Source organism: Dasypus novemcinctus, chromosome 9 (genome assembly GCF_030445035.2).
Source record: "Dasypus novemcinctus isolate mDasNov1 chromosome 9, mDasNov1.1.hap2, whole genome shotgun sequence".
Taxonomy (NCBI): Eukaryota; Metazoa; Chordata; class Mammalia; order Cingulata; family Dasypodidae; genus Dasypus; species Dasypus novemcinctus.
In genome coordinates, this window is record NC_080681.1 from 102,150,778 (window position 1) to 102,172,587 (window position 21,810).

General features: G+C 39.0%; 2 protein-coding genes across 3 annotated transcripts in view; one reads left to right on the plus strand and one right to left on the minus strand.

Moving 5' to 3' along the window:
* Positions 1 to 20,105, minus strand: part of S100PBP (S100P binding protein) — a 64,857-nt gene extending 44,752 nt beyond the window's left edge. The window contains exons 1-5 of the mRNA XM_004471369.5: positions 19,978 to 20,105; positions 13,895 to 14,011; positions 12,310 to 13,166; positions 11,060 to 11,148; positions 5,543 to 5,646 (exon numbers count right to left, since the gene is read on the minus strand). Coding sequence (XP_004471426.1) covers positions 5,543 to 5,646; positions 11,060 to 11,148; positions 12,310 to 13,164 — 1,048 coding nt within the window. The 5' untranslated portion in view covers positions 13,165 to 13,166; positions 13,895 to 14,011; positions 19,978 to 20,105. The remainder of the gene's footprint in view (positions 1 to 5,542; positions 5,647 to 11,059; positions 11,149 to 12,309; positions 13,167 to 13,894; positions 14,012 to 19,977) is intronic.
* The window catches only part of YARS1 (tyrosyl-tRNA synthetase 1), a 50,809-nt gene continuing 48,613 nt past the window's right edge, over positions 19,615 to 21,810 (plus strand). The window contains exon 1 of one of the 2 annotated variants that reach the window (XM_058303962.2): positions 19,615 to 19,938. Coding sequence is in view for 1 of the 2 variants with exons in the window: in XM_004471366.5 (XP_004471423.2) it covers positions 20,444 to 20,500 (57 nt within the window). In the remaining variant the exon portion in view is untranslated. Of the gene's footprint in view, positions 19,939 to 20,208; positions 20,501 to 21,810 lie in introns of those variants that run through there. The other variant, XM_004471366.5, reaches the window with a different exon arrangement.

The following is a 21,810-nucleotide window of genomic DNA, read 5'->3' on the forward strand; positions in this document are numbered from 1 at the left end:
GAGGATAGGAAGACTGGAAGGCATCGGAAAGAAGCAAGACTTCTCCGAAGAGATTTTTTATATAGTTTTGACTTCTGAATGATGTTTTACATACTCAAAAATTAAAATTAAATCCCAAATTCCATTTACATGACATTCAAGAATAGGCAAAAATAATCTATAGTGATAGAAATCAGAATAATAGTTGCCTCTGGGATGAGGGGAAATGACAGGAAAGAGGCATGAAGGAACTCTCTGATGTAATAGAAATATTCTATATTGTATGTTGATTTGGGTGTTAGAAAGGTGTGTGTATTTGTCAAAGCTTACAAATTGCACACTTAAGATCTGTATATTTTACTCCAGGTAATTCATACCTCAATTTTTTTTTTAAAACCCAAAGGATAATAAAAACAACAACAAAAAAACCTTCTAAAATTGAATACAAATGGAAACAAATGAAACTAATTATATAACAAACTAGGGAAACGGACTTGGCCCAGTGGTTAGGGCGTCCGTCTACCACATGGGAGGTTCGCGGTTCAAACCCCGGGCCTCCTTGACCCATGTGGAGCTGGCCCATGCGCAGTGCTGATGCACGCAAGGAGTGCCGTGCCACGCAGGGGTGTCCCCCGTGTAGGGGAGCCCCACGCACAAGGAGTGTGCCCCGTAAGGAGAGCTGCCCAGCGCAAAAGAAAGTGCAGCCTGCCCAAGGAATGGCGCCTCCCACACTTCCCGTGCTGCTGATGACAACAAAAGCGGACAAAGAAACAAGACGCAGCAAATAGACACAGAGAATAGACAACCGGGGAAAAGGGGGGGATTAAATAAATAAATAAATCTTTAAAAAAAAAACATAAAAAACTAATAACACTCCAACACAGAAAACATAATTGTTTCAATAATTTCAACATAATACTATGTGCATTCTTAGTAAAACTTTATTTTTAGTAGGTTTATTGTAATTAGTAAAATTGGTATTGTAATTTTAAAACTATTTTATGTAAATTGTAAGAGAATGCAAATAAACGTATTAATGTTAACAGGATCCAAAATAGGATCCAAAATTTTAATAAAAGAGCTAAAAATATAAATTCAAAGAAATCAATATGAACTTAAAACACAGACACACAATTTCCTAACTCTATTGAAAGGGTTTAGAAATAATGATATACAATAGCAAAGACACATCTAGTACGCTAATCTTGCTTTTTTCATACCATCTCCCACTAAGCAAACCAGGTCTCCTTGAGAAATGGCTGATTTGGTGCCTGGAGGGCAAGAAAAGGACAAGATGAGTTTGAGATATTTTGCTGTGCCAGAAAGCAAGAATAGTGGCAAAAGATAATGAGTTCATGTCAAAGGGACATAGAAGCAAGTCTGAAGAAGCTCCCATTAGTTAAGTTTGGGACAATTTGAGCATCAAAAAGAACAGTAACTGTAATTGACTACAACATATTTTTTAAAAATTTATGATATTATAGATATTAAAAAAAAACTTTATAGAAGAATGCTAGCTAATAATTGTAGAAGAAACGATACATTTAGAAATGAATATTTTACAACTCCCAGAGTAGAATTTGTTCAGGCAAAGATGATCAATGAATGCTCAAACCATTAAGTCAACAGTTTTTGAGAAACGGTATTCTCACGGTACCAAAGCATCACCTCACAGATGATTTACTAATTACGAAGTGGAAAATATACCTGACAATAGAGAGATTTGACAGTTAACACCTAATAAAGTAATCAAAATTGGCATCACTATTAGTGGGACAATCTGTCATTAGTTGTCATATGGACTTCCTAATTTGACACAGGATAATACACAATAGCATTTATGAATTATTCCTGCCAAAAATATTTACTGAATCTCATCCTGCCTTGGGACTCAACTTCCATTTATAGGAAATACAGGGGATGGAGGAACAAGTTAAATGACACCAAAGGAAACAATCAAATTCAAATGGGGAACATTCTACAAGACAAGCAACCTGGATTAAAAGAGACTAATGAGACAATAAACAAACATGTGACCCTTGATTAGATCTTGTTTGAACAAAGTTATAAAAGGACATTTTTGGGACAACTGGGGTAATTGGAATATGGACTAGATATTAGATGATTTTAAGAAATTATGATTAGATATTAACTGCCATTAAACATATGAAAACATTTAACCTCATAATTATTAACACAAGTCATACTAAAATTTACCTATCAAATTGGTGACAATGAAAATTAATACAATTTTTGGGGCAGGACAATCTGGCAACATGTAATGAAAATTTTTAAAATGTTTATATACTTTACCCAGCAATTCCACTTCTAGGCATTCATCCTATAGAAATAAGAGTTGTACATAAACATTTATTGACCAGAATGTTCACTGCAGCATTACTGACGAAAATGGACACACCCTAAATATCCAAGATGGATTAATAAATTATGTAATAGGACACTTAGTAATCATTAAAAATCTTAAATTGAAATATTTAACATGGAAAGGTCTTTATAATACATTAAGTACAAAGAAAAGCAGACTATAAATAAATATATAATTTCTCTGTAATATAGTCTACCTTATAGGGAACATAATTATCCAAATGTTAATTTTGTTATTTCTAGGTGGTGAGATGGGTTTACAGGTGATTTTAACTTTTTTCTTTGTAGGAGAGAGGATCATTTTTTCTATTAAAAATGGAAGAAAGAATAAAGTCATTTTTTTGTGACTCCAGTGGACAGAACTAGGACCTACCACTGGAAATTACAGGGAAGCAGAGTGTGACTCAGTATACAGAATAACTTTCTAACAATTAGAATTTTCTAAGCAATGGATGGTCTGCCTTTTGAGGTAATGAGTTTTGCATTATTGGAACTCTCCGGAAAGGCCGAAGGGTCATTTGGCAAAGATTTGAAGAATAGATTTATGTGTTAGGAGATTAAAAGAGAAGGTCTTAATGGTCTTTTTCTATTCTAAGAATTTATAATTTCATAATGTTTTCATTATCTGGGGTGCCAGGAAGTGGCAATCTTTTTAAATGCTGTTGAAGATCCATGTGGCACTGAAATAAATGAAAAAGATTATACCTATATTAGAATAATGGAGCTGAAGATATAGACATTATGGATAAAGTCAAATAAGGCCATTAAGCCAGTAAATGAAGAGGATTCAAACTGAACTGGCATGAACCACATTTGATTCTGTCCCCTACTAATTTCTGTGTCTAATAAGAGCACAAAGAGTTACACTTTTACCAAGGTAAAATAGCACTAAACATCTAAAAAGGAGGAAGACCAAAGGCACTATGCTCCCTCTTTTTTTCCTATTGACTGTGCTGTAATTCATACATAAATAGGAGAGAGATGAAGAATATGCTACCCTCCCCTCTGCAATATGGTATATAAAATCTTAAGATTTTGGATGTTGAATATTGGGCAGTAGGAAGTGACACAAGAACTTAGTATCACACCGAATTCCTGGAAGGCAGAAGAAGCACCACAGGTCCATAGAATTTTTAGAACTGGTGATGTTGAAAATCCTAAGATGTCAAAAAAGGATTACCCTAAAAGATGCACTTTTTAAAAATAACCTTTTATTGTGAAAATTCTCAAACATACACAAAAGTAGAAAATAGCATAATGAACTCCCATGTTCCCATCACTCAGCTTCATTTGTCAACATTTTGTCAAAATGTTTATTCTCCAGGGTTGTTTTTTGTTTTTTTTTTTTAACCCTGGAGATTTATAAACAAACACCAGATATTACACTATTATAGAAATTTCAGTTTTCTTGCTAATAATAGAGGTATTCAATACATGTTAGTTGCTATGGCCAGGTATTGTTCTATATATTTGTATTACGTATATAGTTTTCACATTAAGCTGAGGCTCATTATTATCCCTATTTCACAAATGAGAAACCTGAGGCATGGTTTTTACTGGCTCAGTGTCACACAGCCTTAATAGCAGTGGTACCAGGATATAGAACCCAGAAGTTATCACTAGATTAGACTTTACTCTCCCAACCACTAAAATATGCTGCCTTTCCACTATTCTAATTATTCTAGCAGTTATGGGATATAGAATGTTGTGGTAATTAGAGAAGGAATACTGAATGGGGAAGATTAGAGAAGATGCTGTAACATGAGCTGGAGCTCATCTATAAAGTCCTGTGACAGTTTCTTTTTCCAAATGTCGCAAACGGGAAAGGAAAACGTAATTGGATATTACCACTGCCAACTGTATGAGATATAAACGGAGAAGGTAGGTCTTCTCATATGAGAGAAAAACTCTCTTCCACAGAGTTTGAAAACAAACTTCTTTTTATCTGTTTCTCTAATGACTGAGTAAGTGGGGTTGGCATCTCTAGTTCCACCAGACCTTTAAGATAGGTTATGCAAAACAATCTCACAAGCAAAGGGATGAGAAATCAGTATAAATATTTGATTGCTTAATGAAATGAGTAAAAATTGAAAGGACCTGGGATAAAAAATTTCTTATAAAACAAACAAGAAAAAACTAAGTTATTCAGAACTTGTCCAAAAAAGGGGAGAATTTCCTCTGAGCGTTGGTAAAAAATTCTCCTAAAACCCTCCCTTAGTGATTTGCAATAGATCTTAAAGGTAATTGAACTAATTATCTTCTCTGTGGAGTCTCTCTAGGGCATCTTCCTCTTCTCCCATTTCCACTCTCCCCAAACCTAAGCAGAAAGACTCCTTCCCTGCTTCTACTGCACTTAATACATAATTCTACCAGGCCACGATCTCTTCCTCCTCTGGACTATGAATTCCCAAAGGGCTAAAGCCCTATCTTGCTCCTTATATTTCCATCCCTAATCTTCACAACTACCACCGCTGAAGGTACTCAAAAAAGATTTGTTGAATCAACAGGGAGAGAAGCTAAGTGACAAAATATGGAGTGATCTTTATGAGAACAAATTCTTTTATCAGCATCTCTCTAAGGTCTGCAACTTCAGTTTTGCCCAAAAGTTTCTCTTTAGAAACTTTTCCATCAGCCAGTAGTTCAGGATGAATAATAAATGGACTATTGCCTCTTGAGGGTTGGAAAATGAATCTAGCCACTTTGGCTTGCAATATTTTCTAATGAAATAGGGAGGAGAACTCAGTTTGAAGCATCTGGAAGGTAGTTAAAGCCTTTCAATCAAGAGCTTTTATTCAAATGCCAAGATGTAGGATGGTGTTTAAAATGCCTGCTTTTACATTAAATGCAGAAAGCAACAGGGAAAATAAATAACTTCAAATACTAGATCAATGATTACTAAGCAATGCCTAGCAAAAGTAAAATGTATTTGCAACCATAGGGGAGGTACTCTTCATGTATTGGTAAAAGTCTTCTCGGACCCCTCTCTAATACTTGTTAGTCAAAACACTTTAGGGACAATCTGGTCAGTCAGTCCCTTGAAGTGATAATCTTTGCGTAAGGAAGTGTTTTTCCCACTAATTTAAAAAAATTTGCAACAACCTCCCAGCATTAAGTACATTACAGTAGAAAGAAAGTCCCGCCACATTTTTTACATGTCATTCTTTGGTTACCATGTTACCTTGATTAGAGTCCACTGGGTCTTTTATATGAGCAATGACACTCCTGAGATAAATTTCCTTCTGCTGTTCTAGATCTGACCGTGAAAACGTCGAAACATTAGTCCTTGAACAAAGCAAACCAAAAGGAGGAAAAAAGTCAGTTAGAACCCACGAGTTTAGTTCTTTATAGAGCAAAGTCACACACTGCTTTTGGTTAAACTATATAACTTTCAGAGTTAAAACTCCCTTTAAGATCCAGTGACAGGGGGGTGGGGGAGGTGGGATATATGGGAACCTCTTGCATTATTTAATATAACATTTTTTGTGATGTATATATCTTTTTAAAAAAAGACAATTAAAAATTTAAAAAATAAAATAGAAAATGTATATATATTAAAAAAAAAGATCCAGTGACAAGTCAGTGTTCCTCAAGTAACATGACAGTGAAATCAACTATGGAGAGAAGAAAAAGATACAACTTCCTGCTAACAAGGCTTTAGGAAGGTGGAAGATTATCTATCTAGTCCCTAGAGGGGAAAAAAAAAAATCATTGTTCAGTAATTCATAGTCAGGAAACAGATACCTTCACAGAGTCACAGACAAGGTGAGTGAGAAAGAGACTGAAAAGGACCAGATGGATCTGGCTATTAGGGCAATGGTGACCTTGGTTCTTGCCCATACTTACTGCACTGTGCTGAGGAGTCAGTGGGTGAGAATACTGAAATAGCAAATTTATTACTGTTCCAAGTAGCTTGACTTGTATTCTTTGATATAATTTCCATTGTAAGGAACTCACAGAGATTCCCTCAATTATGCAAAAATACAAGAAACTGGGATTGGGGATAAAAGTCAAAAGGGAATTTAGCCATATAGATAATATTTTAAATTTTTAAAAGCAGAATAAACATAATATCTGGGTAATCAAAATTTGAAAATAAAAAATAACTCACTATAAGGAAACCAATCTAACTCAACGTAAGAAACAGATTTTCTAATGTATTCTATAGAAAAGGCCCATGTAGAGACACTGCCATCTCCTGGCAGTAAGAGAACAGATTGAAAACCAGCCAAACCTGCAACCCTGAATAGAATTTTTCCTCAAGGATAGCTGATGTAAGTTAGAAGAGATATCTAAATGATTTTCTACATGGATATATTAATTAATTCCTTTGTTTTAATAGTGGCAAAATATACTTAACATAAAAATCATTTGAGGCAAGCGGACTTGGCCCAGTGGATAGGTCGTCCGTCTACCACATGGAAGGTCCACGCGGTTCAAATCCCGGGCCTCCTTGACCCATGTGGAGCTGGCCCATGTGCAGTGCTGATGCGCGCAAGGAGTGCCCTGCCAAGCAGGGGTGTCCCCCGCGTAGGGGAGCCCCACACACAAGGAGTGCGCCCCGTAAGGAGAGCCACCCAGAGCGAAAGAAAGTGCAGCCTGCCCAGGAATGGCGCTGCACACAGAAAGCTGATGCAACAAGATGACGCAGCAAAAAAGAAACACAGATTCCCTTGTCGCTGACAACAGAAGCGGACAAAGAAGACGCAGCAAATAGACACAGAGACAGGCAACTGGGCTTGGCGGGGGGGAAGGAGAGAGAAATAAATAAATAAATCTTTTTTAAAAAATCATTTGAACAATTTTATTTATTTGAAAAATTTTAATTGGACAATTCTTTGACATTAAGTACACTGACAATACTGTGTGACTTTTACCACTATTTTCAGCATCCTAAACCAAAGCTCAGACTCATTTAATGATAATGCCCACTCCTCCCCTCCACCCACCTGTGGTAACCACTATTCTGCTTTCTATCTGAATTTGCTTATTCTAAGTATTTCAGATATTAGGAAGCATACAATATTTGTCTTTTTCTGTCTGACTTGTTTCACTCAACATGATAGGTTGATCCATGTTGTAGCATGTATCAGCACTTCACTTCCTTTTACAGCTAGTACTATTCTATTGTATGGTTATACCACATTTTCATTATCCATTCATCTGTTGAAAGAAAGACATTGAGTTACTTCCACCTTTTGGCTATTGTAAGAATGCTTCAATGAACATTGGTATACGCAGTATCTGTCCAAGTTCCTGCTTTCAGTTCTTTTGAGAACTAAAAATTCTAGGAGCAAAATTGCCAGATTATATGGTAATTCTTTGTTTAACTTTCTGAGGAAACACCAAATGTTTCCACAGTGGCTGCACCATTTTACATTCCTACTAACAATGAAGAAAGGTTCCTATTTCTCCACATCCTTCTCAATACTCGTTGTGTTGACTTTTTAGTAATAAGTATCCTAGTAGTTGTGAAGTGGTATCTTGTAGTTTTAACTTATATTTCCTTGATGGCTAATGATGTTAACATCTTTTCACATACTTATTGGGTATCTGAATATCTTCTTTGGAAAAATGTCTATTCAAATCATTGGCCCGTTTTTAAAATTAGGTTGTCTTTTTGTTGTTGAACTGAGTTTCTTATATATTCTGGTATCAGATATATGGTTTTCAAATATTTTCTCCCATTCTGTAGACTGCCTTTTCACTTTTCTTGATAATGTCCTTCGAAGAACAAAAGTTTTTAATTTTGATGGAAGTTCATTTTATCTTTTTCTTTTGTTGTTCATGCTTTTGGTGTAAAATCTAAAAAATCCACTGCAATTATTCCATTATTTGTGTGTGTGTTATTTAGTTGCTTTTATGTAGTTTACTGGTTTAGCTTCCTTGGCTGCTCAAGCAATTATCATGCAATGGGTCAGCTTAAACAGTGGGAATTTATTGGCTCATGGTTTTGAGGTGAAGAGAAAGCCTAAACAAAGATGTCATTCATCAAGGTGATTCTTTGATATGCTATTCAGGGGCTGGCTGCCAGTGATCCTCAGTCCTTTGCTTGTTACATGGCAAAGCACATGACAGCATTTCCTGGTTTCTTCCTTCTCTTCTGGGTTCCACTGATGTTCAGCTTCTGGCTGCAACCTCTGTAGCTCTCTCTGAATTTCATTAGGCTTCTAATGGACTACAATGATAGGATTAAGACCCATCTTGATCAGGTTATGCCACACCTTAACTGAAGGAACCTCCTCAAAAGGTCTTATTTGTAACAGGTTCATATCCACAGTAGTGGATTAAGTTTAAAAACATATGTTTCTGGGGTACATACAGCTCCAAACTACCACTTAAACATTTTGTTTCCTTTCTCCTTTCTTTTTCTCTTTTTTGTTTTGTTATTTTCTTACTGGTTACCTTTGTAATAACAATTAACATCTTAAACTAATAACATAGTTGACTGGTACCAACCTAGTTTCAGTAGTATACAAATTCTCTACTCTTATATATCTCCATCCTTCCTCCTCTATATGGTTGTCTCAGAGTACATCTTTAAACATTGTATGCCCATTAACAGATTTAAAATGTTATTTTACACATTTGCCTCTTAAGTCATATGAAGAGGAGGGAAGTAGTTATAAACCAAAAGTACACTAATATTTTATGATTACCTATGTAGCTATCTTTATCCATGTTCTTTACTTTTTTCTTATGGCTTCCAGTCACTATTTAATGTCCTTTTATTTCAGCCTGAAGGACTCCCTTTGGCACTTCTTGTAGGGCAGGTATTCTGGTAATGAACTCTTTCAGTTTTTATCTGTAAATGTCTTAATTTCTCCTTCATTTCTGGAAGATAATTTTGCCAGATAGAAAATTCTTGGGTGACAGTTTTTTTTTGAGGGGAAGGATTTAAATGTCATACCACTGTTGGCTGGCCTCCATGGTTTTTGATGAGAAATCCACTGTTAATCTTATTGGGGAACCCTTGTATATGACAAGTCACTTCTCTTGCTTTCAAAATCCTCTGTCATTGGATTTTGACAATTTTGCTATGTGTCTTGGTGTGTATCTCTTGGAGTCTATCCTGCTTGGAGTTCACTGAGCCTCCTGGATGTGTATAGTCATGTCTTTCATCAGATTTGGAAAGTTTTCTGCCATTATTTCCTCCCCGCTCCCCCCCCCCCCCGCCTCCACCCCTGCCCTGCTGTTTTTTGCTGTCTGTGTCCGTTCACTATGTGATCTTCTGTATCTATTTCTCTTTTTTTTGTCTTCTCTTACCATTTTTCTCCCCTAGAATTCAGAGTGATTCAATCCTGGGGACCTCTGATGTGGAGAGAGGTTCCCTGTCAATAGCACCACCTCAGTTCCTGGTCTCTCCTGCGCTTCACTTTGACTCTCCCCTTCGTCTCTTTTGTTGCATCATCTTGCTGCAAGGCTCATTTGTGCAGGCACTGGCTCACCAAGCAGGCACTCACATGGGCATCTGGTTCACCATGCGGGCACTCGGCTCACTGTGTGGGAACTGGCTCACCACGCAGGCACGCTTTCTCTCCTTCTTTTTCACCAGGAGGTCCCAGGGATCAAATCTGGGCCGTCCCATATGGTAGGCAGAGGCCTTATCACTTGAGCCACATCTGCTTCCCTGCTATTATTTCTTCATATACTTTTCCTGCCCTGTTCTCTCTTGTCCTGGGACTCCAATAATGTATATATTGGTATGCCTGATGGTGTCCCACAGTTCCCTCAGGCTCTGTTCAATTTTCTTCATTATTTTTTCTTTCTGCTTCTCACACTAGATAATTCTATTGTCTCGTTTCAAGTTCACTGACCCTTACTTCTGTCTGTTCAAATCTGCCATTGAATCTGTTGAGTGAGTTTTTCATTTCAATTACTAAACTTTGCAGCTTCAAAATTTCTGTTGGGTTCCTTTTTATAATTTCCATCTCTTTATTTTGTTCAGACAATGTTTTCCTAACTTCCTATAGTTCTTTGAATATGGATTCCTTTAACTCACTGAACATATTTAACCCAGTTGATTTAAAGTCTTTGTCTAATATTTCTAATGCATGAACTTCCTCAGGGATTTTTTTGGCAAATTCTTTTTTTTCCCCTGAGAATGGGCCATAGTCTCCTATTTCTTTGTGTGTTTTGTAATTTTTTATTGAGAACTAGACATTCTGAATATTATGTTGTTATTACTCTAGAAATCTAGTTCTCCTACTCCTATAGGATTGCTTGGTGTTTGTTATTGCTGTTGTCACTGAGGGCTGAAGCCATCAATTTGTGACTTTTCCAAACTATTTTGCTCCCCAAAAGGAAAGAGAAAAGGGACAAAAAAACTCCTCTGCCATTTTTACCTGAGGGATGCTGGAACAATGGCCACCCTCAGAGCTGGCCCTCCAGGGATCTGAAGTGGTTGATCAATAGCAGTGATTTATAAGTGCTTTTACTAAAGTCTTTTTAACTCTTCAAAATAATCCTATAAAGCTATAAGCAGGCAACATTAGACTTATTTCACAGAGGAATAAACTGAAGCTCAGGTTATTTCACTTGCTCGAGGTCACACAGCTAGTTATTGCTAATTCAGGACTTCAAATTTTCTTACTCTTGACATAAGGTTTTTTCTGACATCAAGAGAAAACTGGGGAAGGAGAAAAGAAACTGAAGTGTACCAACAGAAATCAGAATATTTAATTATACTGTTATTTACCTTGTTTTGGTTTGCGGAACAGGAATGACTTTGCCTAGTCTTCTCTCATTGACTTTTATCTTCCCAGAATCCTTGTCAAGAACATCCTGCTTTTTTTTCAGAGCAGAGGAATGCAGAAGGAAAGACTGTTCTTAGTATAAGAAAACACTGATAACAGATACTATTTATGGAAATATTCTTAACTAAAAGTTATAGAGGTATATCCTTGAACACCTACTGTGAACCAGGCACTATGGTAAGTGCTTTAAATGGGCAGTGACTGTACCCTCCAAACAAAACAAATCAAAACTATGTAGTAGGGATTATTTTACCCATTTAATACACAGGAAATCAGGGTCAAAGAAGTTGGGTAAATTTCCCAAATTTTCAGCTCTTTAGTCTTCAATGGATGACTAAGAGCTGGTGCTGTATCAGATATGGCATGGAAACCAAAGACTAACACTTAGCTGAAGCCCAAAGCAAGAAGAAGTAATAAAATCATCACCTTAAGTTTTCACTCAATAGGTGATAATTTAATATTATGTACCAAGTACTATAAATACATTTTCATTTAATCCTTACTATACCATAAAGTATTATTTACTCCATTTTATATATAAGAAAGGTTAGGAAACAGGCTAAATAATTTACCTAGGTCACATTGCTTGCTAATCAGGATTCAAACCTGTACTGTAAGACCTAAAATTTCAAGTGCTGCCTTGACATCTTTGAGCCTCAAAGGGCTCTCCCCCACCAGGTATGCACCCCACTCAAGGAAAAATGTTTCCTACCTGGCTAGTTCTCCTATCAACCAGACCAGCTACACTCCACCTGGTCTTCAACCCAAAGGGCTTCAGTGCCCTGTCAGCAAGGGAAATATACAAACCAACCAACCACATCTTCCTGTAGAGATTAGAAGTTACCCCATCCCCTTGTCACTACAAAACCTGCCTTCCACAGCCCCTACTGGTTCACTCTGCTCTTAAGTGTAACCCTAGGTGGTCCTGCATGAGGTACAGGGTCCTTGTCCCCCAGTCTGTTGAGTATATGTAATTAATAAGTTGCTGCCAATCTCACCTGTCCAGTATCAGATGTCATGTTCAGCCATCTCATCCTAATTAGTGTGGGAAATCCCTTCTTCACCCCCAGGGTGAATAGGAAGTCAGAACAAAACCCCAATTTGTCTGAATACAAAGCCAATTATTAAAAACACTGCGATATTGTTTCTGAAAGTAATTGTCTTTTCTCTTCACCTTGAAAATCGTACTTACTTTGTCTGATGAACTCGAAACAACCGGAAACCTCGTTTCACAATTTGATTTATGTGATCCACCATTTCTCGAAGATGACTCCATATTAGATGGACTCTCTAAGTGGTCCAAGACCTTAGAGAATACAGGTGAAGATTCCTTACTGTCATGTGTATTTTTATCATAGTTAGTTTGCTGAAAGTCATTGTTCAAAGGAGAAGGGACCGTGGGCCCATCCCAGGCAAAGTTAGTGGGGTTGATTCCTTCAGATTCAGTGCAAAGTTTGCTCTCATTTGGACTATAACCATCTTCTCTTCTATCTTCCCCAAGGGAGGAAGATTTTTTTATATCTTTGGATGAATCTGTCTTATCCTTATCAAGCACAGCATCAGAAACTGTTGGATTAAATGGTGCAACAACAGTTATTTTTATAAGATTCTTCTCTAGTGCAAAGTGTCTGTTTAATGGTTTAGTAGGAGCTGGCCCATGACCAACTGATGAACTTAGTTGAGGTAGTTTGAAGATATCAGGGGTCTCAGCTACTGGCCCCAAGCTGTACAATGAATTTTTCTCTTGGGGAGGATCAAGTAGAATTTGATTCTCTCTTCCTCCCTTCTCAACATTCCCACTGTCATCTTTAAGCAACTCTCCACCCCAAGAAAAGTGCTCAGTTGATAGGTCATCATCCTTTAAGAGCTCCTGAATTTCTTCCTCTGTGTAACTGAAATGGTCATCATCTTCTTCTCCTTCAGAAAGCTCCAGCAAGGAGTCATCCAATCCATCTTCATCCAAGGAACCCCATGAAAATGGGGCATTGTCTTTAGGCAAGAGAGAGGTACCAGAAGACTGTTCAGAGGGCACTAGTGAGCACGTCATATCTAGAGAAATAAAAAGGTAGTTTCATTGAGGAACAGGAAATACCCATCTACAACTCTAAATGTGCTGTACATAGAGGTGGTATCCTAGTAATTCAAATTCTTTGCACTGTGACTTACAACATGAAAAATAATTTTAAGATATTTAACCTTACCAGAATCATGGAAATACTTGTGAGAACAATACACATTTTTCCTTATCAAATGAAAAAATTAAGATAACTGGTGATAATCTGAATTGGTGAGGTTATGGAGAAATAGGCACTCACTATCAGTGAGAGTATAAGTCAGCACAATATTTTGTGGACAGTAACTTGGCAGTACCATTTGACTGAGCGATATTTCACTTCTGGAAATTTATCCTATAAGAGTACCTGCACAAATGCACATGAATACATAAAAAAGGATATTCAAAGCAGCATCATTCAAAACAGCCAAATATTGGAAGAAACCTAAATGTATATCACTAGAACTATTCAGTAAAATCTTGGCATATTTATGCTATGGAATACTTTATGACTATTTAAAAACATAATGAAATAGATATCTATTACATTATCATGGGATGAAATCCATGATGCAGATCTTATTTTTGTTTAAAAACAAAACACATATATATGTAAAATATTCAGATTTTCAGAGTTTACACATTTTAAAATACAAATATGTTACTTTTGAAATTTAAAAAATAACTTTAAGAGTACAAGAAGATAAAGAACTGTCTTCCATACTGTGTAGAGCTGCTGGAGCAATCTCTGTCTTTGCCACGAGACCAAATGGAAAAAGGTTTCAGCTCCTGCTAGCTGTTCCTTTCAGGAGACTTGTCAAAATGATTGACGCCCACCTTCCTGCAGGCACAAAGAAAATTAGAGGATCTTTTCATCACTTTCAACTCTGCTAATTACAAAGTCAAACTGTATTGTGCATTAAGGTGCTCCAACTATTAATTTTGATCTTGATGTTTTTTTATACCAGAAAGTTGGATTTTGACTCAAGAACACCAAAGAAAAACCTTTAGAGAAAAAAGCATGCAACTAAGGAACTAGTTTTGTTCCTCCCCAAAATTTGTACTTTCTTAAGAATATCATTTGCTTTAATAAGATGAATATAGGCTTTGGAGTCCAAAGACCTGGACTGTAGTCTTGGTTCTGCCACTAATAACTTGCCAGCTCTAATAACTTGGGCAAGCCACTTAACCACTTGGACTTAAGTTTTCTCCTTTAGAAAATGGAAAAGATGTAAAGAAGGCAGACTAAGTGATGTCTACACTAAGATAAATAATTAATCAGTCACACACACACAATTCTCACTTTCAAAACAATATAAATACATAGAAAAGTTCTGAAAAGATGTACATACAAAATTGATGACTGTTATAACAAGCAGGGGGCTAGGGAGAGGTCAAGGGAAAACTTTAGTATCATTTTATTTTATTTGAATATTTATGTATTACTTGTATAATAAAAACAGTTTTTAAAAAGTTAATGAGGGAAGCGGACTTGGCCCAGTGGATAGGGTGTCCATCTACCACATGGGAGGTCCGCAGTTCAAACCCCAGGCCTCCTTGACCTGTATGGAGCTGGCCCATGCACAGTGCTGATGCACACAAGGAGTGCCGGGGTGCCCCCCGCGTAGGGGAGCCCCACGTGCAAGGAGTGCGCCCCATAAGGAGAGCCACCCAGCGCATAAGAAAGTGCAGCCTTCCCAGGAATGGCGCCACACACATGGAGAGCTGATGCAGCAAGATGACGCAACAAAAGGAAACACAGATTCCCGTGCTGCTGATAATAACAGAAGTGGCCAAAAAGAACATGCAGCAAATGGACACAGAAAACAGACAACTGGGGCAGGGGGGGTGGGAAGGGGAGAGAAATAAAATAAATCTTTAAAAAAAAAAAAAAATTTAATGATATAACAACAACAAAAAAAGCTAACAATAGACCTAATCTATAGTTGTTTTGTAGATGGCAGGTTAAGTGAAGGGATTTAAAAGCTGATATTTCATATATGTCAACATCGAAAAAGTTAAGAGAAATGCTTAAATACTGAACACCTCAATAATTTGGAAAATTCATTGTAGCCTTTTAACCATAAATGAACCCCCTTTCCATTCCCTTCTATAATACAGTCTGAGTTTTAGCTTTAATTTACACTTTCTTTTGGAAGACATCTTTTTTTTTTAAAGGTTTATTTTTTATTTCTCTCCCCTTCAGAAGACATCTTAAGAGCTATGATCTATCATCATATAACAGTAATTTAGATAATATGCCTCTAAGTGATTTCTGAGAAATAAAGATACAATTTCTACCCTCAAGGAATATAGCCTTGCTAAGGGAGACATTATTGAAAGTTAAGCACCCATATGAGACAATATAAAATGGTACGGACGATCAAGTATTAGACAAAGTGAGAGGGAAAGGGAACAGATTACAGAATTTTAGAAGGGATCTAGTTAAATTTACATATCTTAGAAATCTGATAGAACAGAAAGGGAAAAAAATATTTATTAGGTACTTACTGTGAGCCAGGCATGTGAGGCACGTTTTACAACTCTAGTTTAACCCTCAAAATACCCTGTAAATCTGATCTGATCAAAGAAACCAAGCTTTTTGTTGTGTTTAAATTTTGAGTTGCTAAGACTTTTAATTTTCCAGTTTGCCAGCACTTATGAGCCCAGGCATTGAAGTAGGCGCTTCTGTGAAGAGGAAAGTAATTTTTCAGCCCAATGACTGAGTTTATATCTAGAGAAGTTACATATTTAGGCAGCAGTAAGAAAAAAACTTTACTTTTGGAAAATTTTTTCTTTTACTTAAAGTTTTTGGTTGTCAAACACAAGTATCACAGGCACAGGATTTAAGCAGCTATCTTTCTTAGACATATCTCTCCCACCCTAATTCCTTCCAGAAGGTCTAGAAATTGCCTGACTAAATGGAGAGTTCAACAGATTTACCTCTTCAGAAACTGAAAGTTTAGAGGAATTAAATAATTCAACCAAGTACACATACCTAATAATGCTAGAACAAGGACCTAAACCCACGTCTAATTCCAAAAGCAATGCTTTTTCTATCATCTTTACATACATATGCCCAGGGTAGGTCAGCAACTGGCAGAGCTAGAATCCAAACTCAGGATTCTAATATACAATGGAAGATGCAGATATCAAAGAGGGCTTTTGGTCCTGGGGCAAAAATTATTTAAGCCTCCTTACTGTGCATGGAAGGCTTCCCTTGGCCTCCCAAGTAAAATGGAAGGACATGAGAAACACTCCCAAATGTGGCCAAACCTCAGTAGAAGAACATTATTTGAAAACTGACTGTGCACACATAGGACAAATATCCTTTACAACCACTGCAATCATCAATTACTAGCCACATGCCATCTGGGGCACTGGCTCTTCTGAGCTTCTTGCATAGAACGTTCAAGTTCTGAGAGCAAAAGCATGCAAAACAATACCATAGATAATTTTTGACTTGCACAAACCCTTATCTTGGTTATTTCCTCATTAAAAAATAATTTTATCATAGAGAACCTAAAATATGTACAAAAATAACAAAATAAGTATAATGTATCTCTACATACCCATCATCCAGCCCAAACAACTATCAACAATGGCTAATCGTTGTCCCATTCACTTCCCCCCTCCACCATATTATTCTGAATCAAATCCTGGACTTCACATCATTCAGACATTTCACATATAGACATTTCATCTGTAAATACAAGAATTCCTTCATATCATAAAATATGCAGTTCAGTTTTCCAATCAAAGGTGTTTTCTTTTTTACAACGTAAAAAAAAAAAGCAGCATCCATTAAGATCCACACATTGCGATTGGCTGACATGTCTCGTAAGTATTTTAATCTAGATTCCCCAACCATTTTTTCCCTTGTAATTTGTTTGCTGGAGAAATGAAACTATATATTGATTATGGATATATGTATAAAATCATAAAAACATGCATGTGAATGAGAAGCACTATCAGGTGGTAGAAAGGAAATGGAATGACAAGTGGGTATAGGGAACTTCAATTCTATCTGTAATATTTTATTTCTTTAAAAAGTCACTAACAAGGGAGCAGATGTGGTTCAAGCAGCTGAGTGTTCACCTCTTACATGGGAGGTCCCGGGTTTGGTTCCGGTGCCTCCTCCTAAAGCAAAAACAAAAACCAAACAAACAAAAAAACCAGACAAGTAAAAAAAAAAAACCAGCAGACAAGTACAAACAATGACCAAAAACATGGAACAAACAGACAAGGGAGTCATCTGGGGGCAGGGAATATATATATATATCTGAATTGTTTTAAAAAATTTTTTTAAAAGTCTAACAAGAAAAAGATCTTAAATATGGCAACATAAGCCAGATTGTGGATATTATGTTATTTCTATAATTTTTATATGCTTGAAATATTTATAAAACATTTAAAAATTAGTGAGAAACAATGATTACATACTGAAATCTCAAATGTCCTCCCTTATATAATAGGGACCATCATACTACCTACCTCACTGGACTGTTGCTAATTAAATGAAATCATTCATAAAAAGCACTACAGGCACGATGTAAGAGGAACATAATGGCGGCTATAGTTATTATTTCATCCCAATTTATCACCTCCCCAACTCCTGAAGAGTTTGAAGAGAAGCAGAGGAATGGGAGGGGAAAAAAATGTTAAACTGTGAGGGAACATTCCCTCATGCCTATTTGTTTAGAAATTATCAAGTATGCAATCATATTCTCTTCTAGTTTAACCTAGCGTTCAACCACATTGTCACTAAATTAATTAAAGACCAGGCTGGATGGACACCTGAAATAAATAACAGGCAAGCTCTGCCTTGTATAGAGGCACTGGACTAAAATTCAGAGACTTCAGCGATTTGATTGATATCTCTGAACCTCAGTATAGATGAGAACACTCATCTGAAAAAAAAAAAGATTGTCATTAACTTCAAACATACAAGGATAAAATGAAATGTTTATGAACACATTCTAAACTTAAAAGACCTATACTAATGAAAATTGATATTAATGAATTTGCAAGGGATAAAACTCATTTAAATTTTAAATTCTAAAATGAAGTTCCCCAAGACAGCTCTAGTACTTGTTTGTCATTTCACCATCCTGGCTTTCTTGGTACCTGCTTTGTAACATCCACTCAAAATACTGGGACCCCTTTAAGAAAGAGTATTTTTCCCATCTCCAAATTCTATCTCTTAATACCTCTGCTCCCCATCCCTTCTGTGACCTTATTCTGTCCTTCCACGCCTCTCTCACCTGTCCACCCCCTTCTTCACACTTCAGTTTACCACCCCCTTGCTCTGTTCTCTAACCTCCTGGTTGCAACCTCAGAAACTGGTTCCCTTTCTATTTTTATCTTACCTTAGAAAACTTACTGCCTTAGAGAACACAAAGCCTTAGTTTATTCATATTCAGGTCACTATAATTGCAAACCAGACACACCATATATACCCTCTTTTGAGGCTCTAAAACCAAGACCCTCACCAAGCTGGGCCTGACAGGTATGGTCAAGGACAAGAATTATTTCCAATGGACAGCACTTCCCCACTAGCTTTGATTTTCAACCTTTTCCTACATGAAATACGTGTGAAGCACACAGCACAAAAGATACCCAGGCATAGCACAAAAAGCACTCAGCTCAGAAAACGGGCACAACGTTTAAAAACAGAAATTATCTGTAAGAGCTATACAACTCCCTTTGAGGTAACTGGAAACACTGTGGGATTGGAAAAACCCAGGGCTGGAAATCTCTGCTTAGGTATTTCACAAGATCAGGGTGCCAGGACTCTCTTTCCACGTAGGCATGGAAGCCAGATATTACTAAGCTGCAGCAACAGGTTCTTTTCAAAAGGAAAATGTTTTCCTAAAAAATTATTAGACAGGTCTGTTAACGCTTGGAACCTCTAACAAATCCATAAGAAACTGAGGAGCAGGTTAGGACCGCTGGTGGATAACTGAACCACTTCTCCGTCCTTTCCTGGGCCAACCCTGTGGTGGCAACTGCCTTCCTTCCAAGGGAGGAACTAACTGGCGAGGCCTCTAGTTCTTGAGGACCAGGGAGAAGAGTGGCCTAATTTTTCCTTGGGTAGGATCCTGCCAGCCGCCTCTTACTCTCGCTCAGAAAAGCAACGGCCACTCCAGGTATCGCCCTCGGGGCAAGGCTTTCGCACTTCCCCTCTCCGAGAAGACCAGGAATTCCCGCCTCCCGCTAAACGCGGGAGAAACGCTGGCTTTCTCCTCGACCTTCCCCCAGCAGGGGCAAAATCCGCCCCTCAGGAGGCCAGGACGGGGCGCCCCTCCCTGAGGATTGCTGCCCACACCCACTCCTCAGCTGAAGAACCCCGCTTTCCCGCGGGAGGGGTGTCATCGTCTCCCTCCCCCACCCGCAAGGCGCGGCGCAAAGACCGCGATCTTCTGCCTAGCAACACCCTGCCCCACAAGTGGCGCGGGGGACAGACATCACCCACTGCCCTACACATCCTTTCCCCAACCCCCACTGAGCAGGGAGAACGGACATGGCTTCCTGCCTCTCAGGTGACCAGACAGCCTCCTTTCTCCTCAGCAGAGTGAGGGGCATCTATCACAGGCCGACGTAGAAGCAAGAGGCAGGGACATCCCCCAACCCCCTCTCCCCGCCATCACCTCAGGAACAAGAACGAGCCCTTCTCCCAGCAGGGCGAGGGCCTCCCAACCCCTCAACGGGGCGGACGGCGTTCAGGATTCCCTGGAGAAGCAACAGGCGTCCCCATCCCCCTCCCAGGTAAGGAATGAGGACCCCCTCGTCCCTCCAGCTCTTCACCTCAAGAAGCCGGCCGAAGCCTGGGCGAACGACTGTGCCTCACTCCGCCCCCTGCGCCATTTTATCGCCCCCTCCCCGACCTCCCCCACCCGGAGGCAGCCCCGCCAGCGCCAGGTTGGGAGGGCGGGAACAAGCGGTGATTGGCAGGAAACCGCCCCACCTCTAAGAGGGTTCCGCTCCGCCCGCGCCCCGCGCAGGCGCCGCAACCCCTCCCTCCGCACCTCCTACCCCGCCTTCAGACTCCTCCCCTTTCCGTCTCATCGACTGGCTCGTGTCTCCGCTGCTCCTGACTCTTTCCCGGCCATAGCCGGGGGTAGAGGACCCAGACCAACCAAGCAGAGCGACGAGCTCAGCTGATGTAACCGGGGCAGGGCCCGCATGACAGTTCTCCACACGCGGCGGCGGCAGCGACTGATTAAGGGGCGCGGGTGCCGGGTTGGACACACGAGGCGGTGACGGCGGAACCATGGGAGACGCTCCGACCTCTGAGGAGAAACTGCATCTTATCACCCGCAACCTGCAGGTTGGGCCTCGGGGTTGGAACGGTGTGGGTGGGGGCTGGGAGCCCGAGGACCTGCGATCCTGAGTCCCACCACCGGGACTTGAATGTGTGGGACCTGGGACTCCGTGCTGGTCCTGCTCTGAAAGGCTGCAGTCATCACTGCCAGACAGGTGCTACAGAAATCACAGTGGTCTCACCTCCTGCGTGCAGTCAGTCATCTTGTGTTGGAGGCAGGCTTTGATTCTAGCGCCCCCCCCCCCTCCCCATTATGTGCCAGGCGCGGTGCTAGGCGCTGAGGAATACGTCAGGGCCCTGCCCACCCAGAGCTTCTCTGGAGGGGATCACACGTTAAAAATGACCCATAACCCAAAGAAATAATTTCAGTGGACGCAAGTACCGGAATGAATTGCACTTGATGCTTTGAAAGGCAATAAGGGAATGAAGGGGGCGTGCTAGGGAGGGCATCCCTCAGGAAGTGACCTCTAAACTGCGCCCTGGAGGATGCAGTGCACCCCTTCACTCCACGTATGGTTTTCACAGTTCCTAATGTTGCCAGGAACTGCTGGAGTAGTAGTTAACCGGAAGAAGAGGGAGGGGCATGTGAGGCAGAGGGACAAGTACTGCCAAAACCCAGAGAAAAAGAACATTGGGCAAATATTGTATGAGTCCATTTATATAAAATAAAGAGAATTGGCAAATCTATCGTGACAGAAAAGTAGATTAGTGTTTCCGTAGGGCTAGTGGGAGGAGAGAATGGGGAATGACTGTTAATGGGTACTAGTTTTCTTGTTGAGGTGATGAAAATGTTCTGAAATTAGTGGTAATAGTTGCCTAACTTTGTGAATATACGCCTTGTGATTCGTTTGTTGAGGTTTTCTATGTCTTCTAGGGTCAGTGTAGGTTGTTCATGTGTTTCTAGGAATTTGCCCATCTCACTTACATTGTCTAGTTTTTTGGCATGCAGTTGTTCATAGTATCCTCTTATGATCTCTCTTATTTCTGTGGGTCGGTGGTAATGTTCCCCCCCCCCCCCCATTTCTGATTTTATTTATTTTCATCTCTCTCTTTTTCAGTCTAGCTAATGGTTTGCCGATTTTGTTAATCTTTTCAAAGAACCAACTTTTGGTTTTGTTGATTCTCTGTATTGTTGGTTTTTTTTGTTGTTGTTGTTCTTGATTTCATTTATTTCTGCTCTGATCTTTGCTGTGTCTTTTCTTTAGTGTGGATAGGATTAGTTTGCTGTTCTTTTTCTAGTTTCTTCAGGTGTATAGTGAGGTCTTCAATTTTAGCTCTTTCTTCTTTTGTAATGTAAGCATCGAAGCCCATAAATT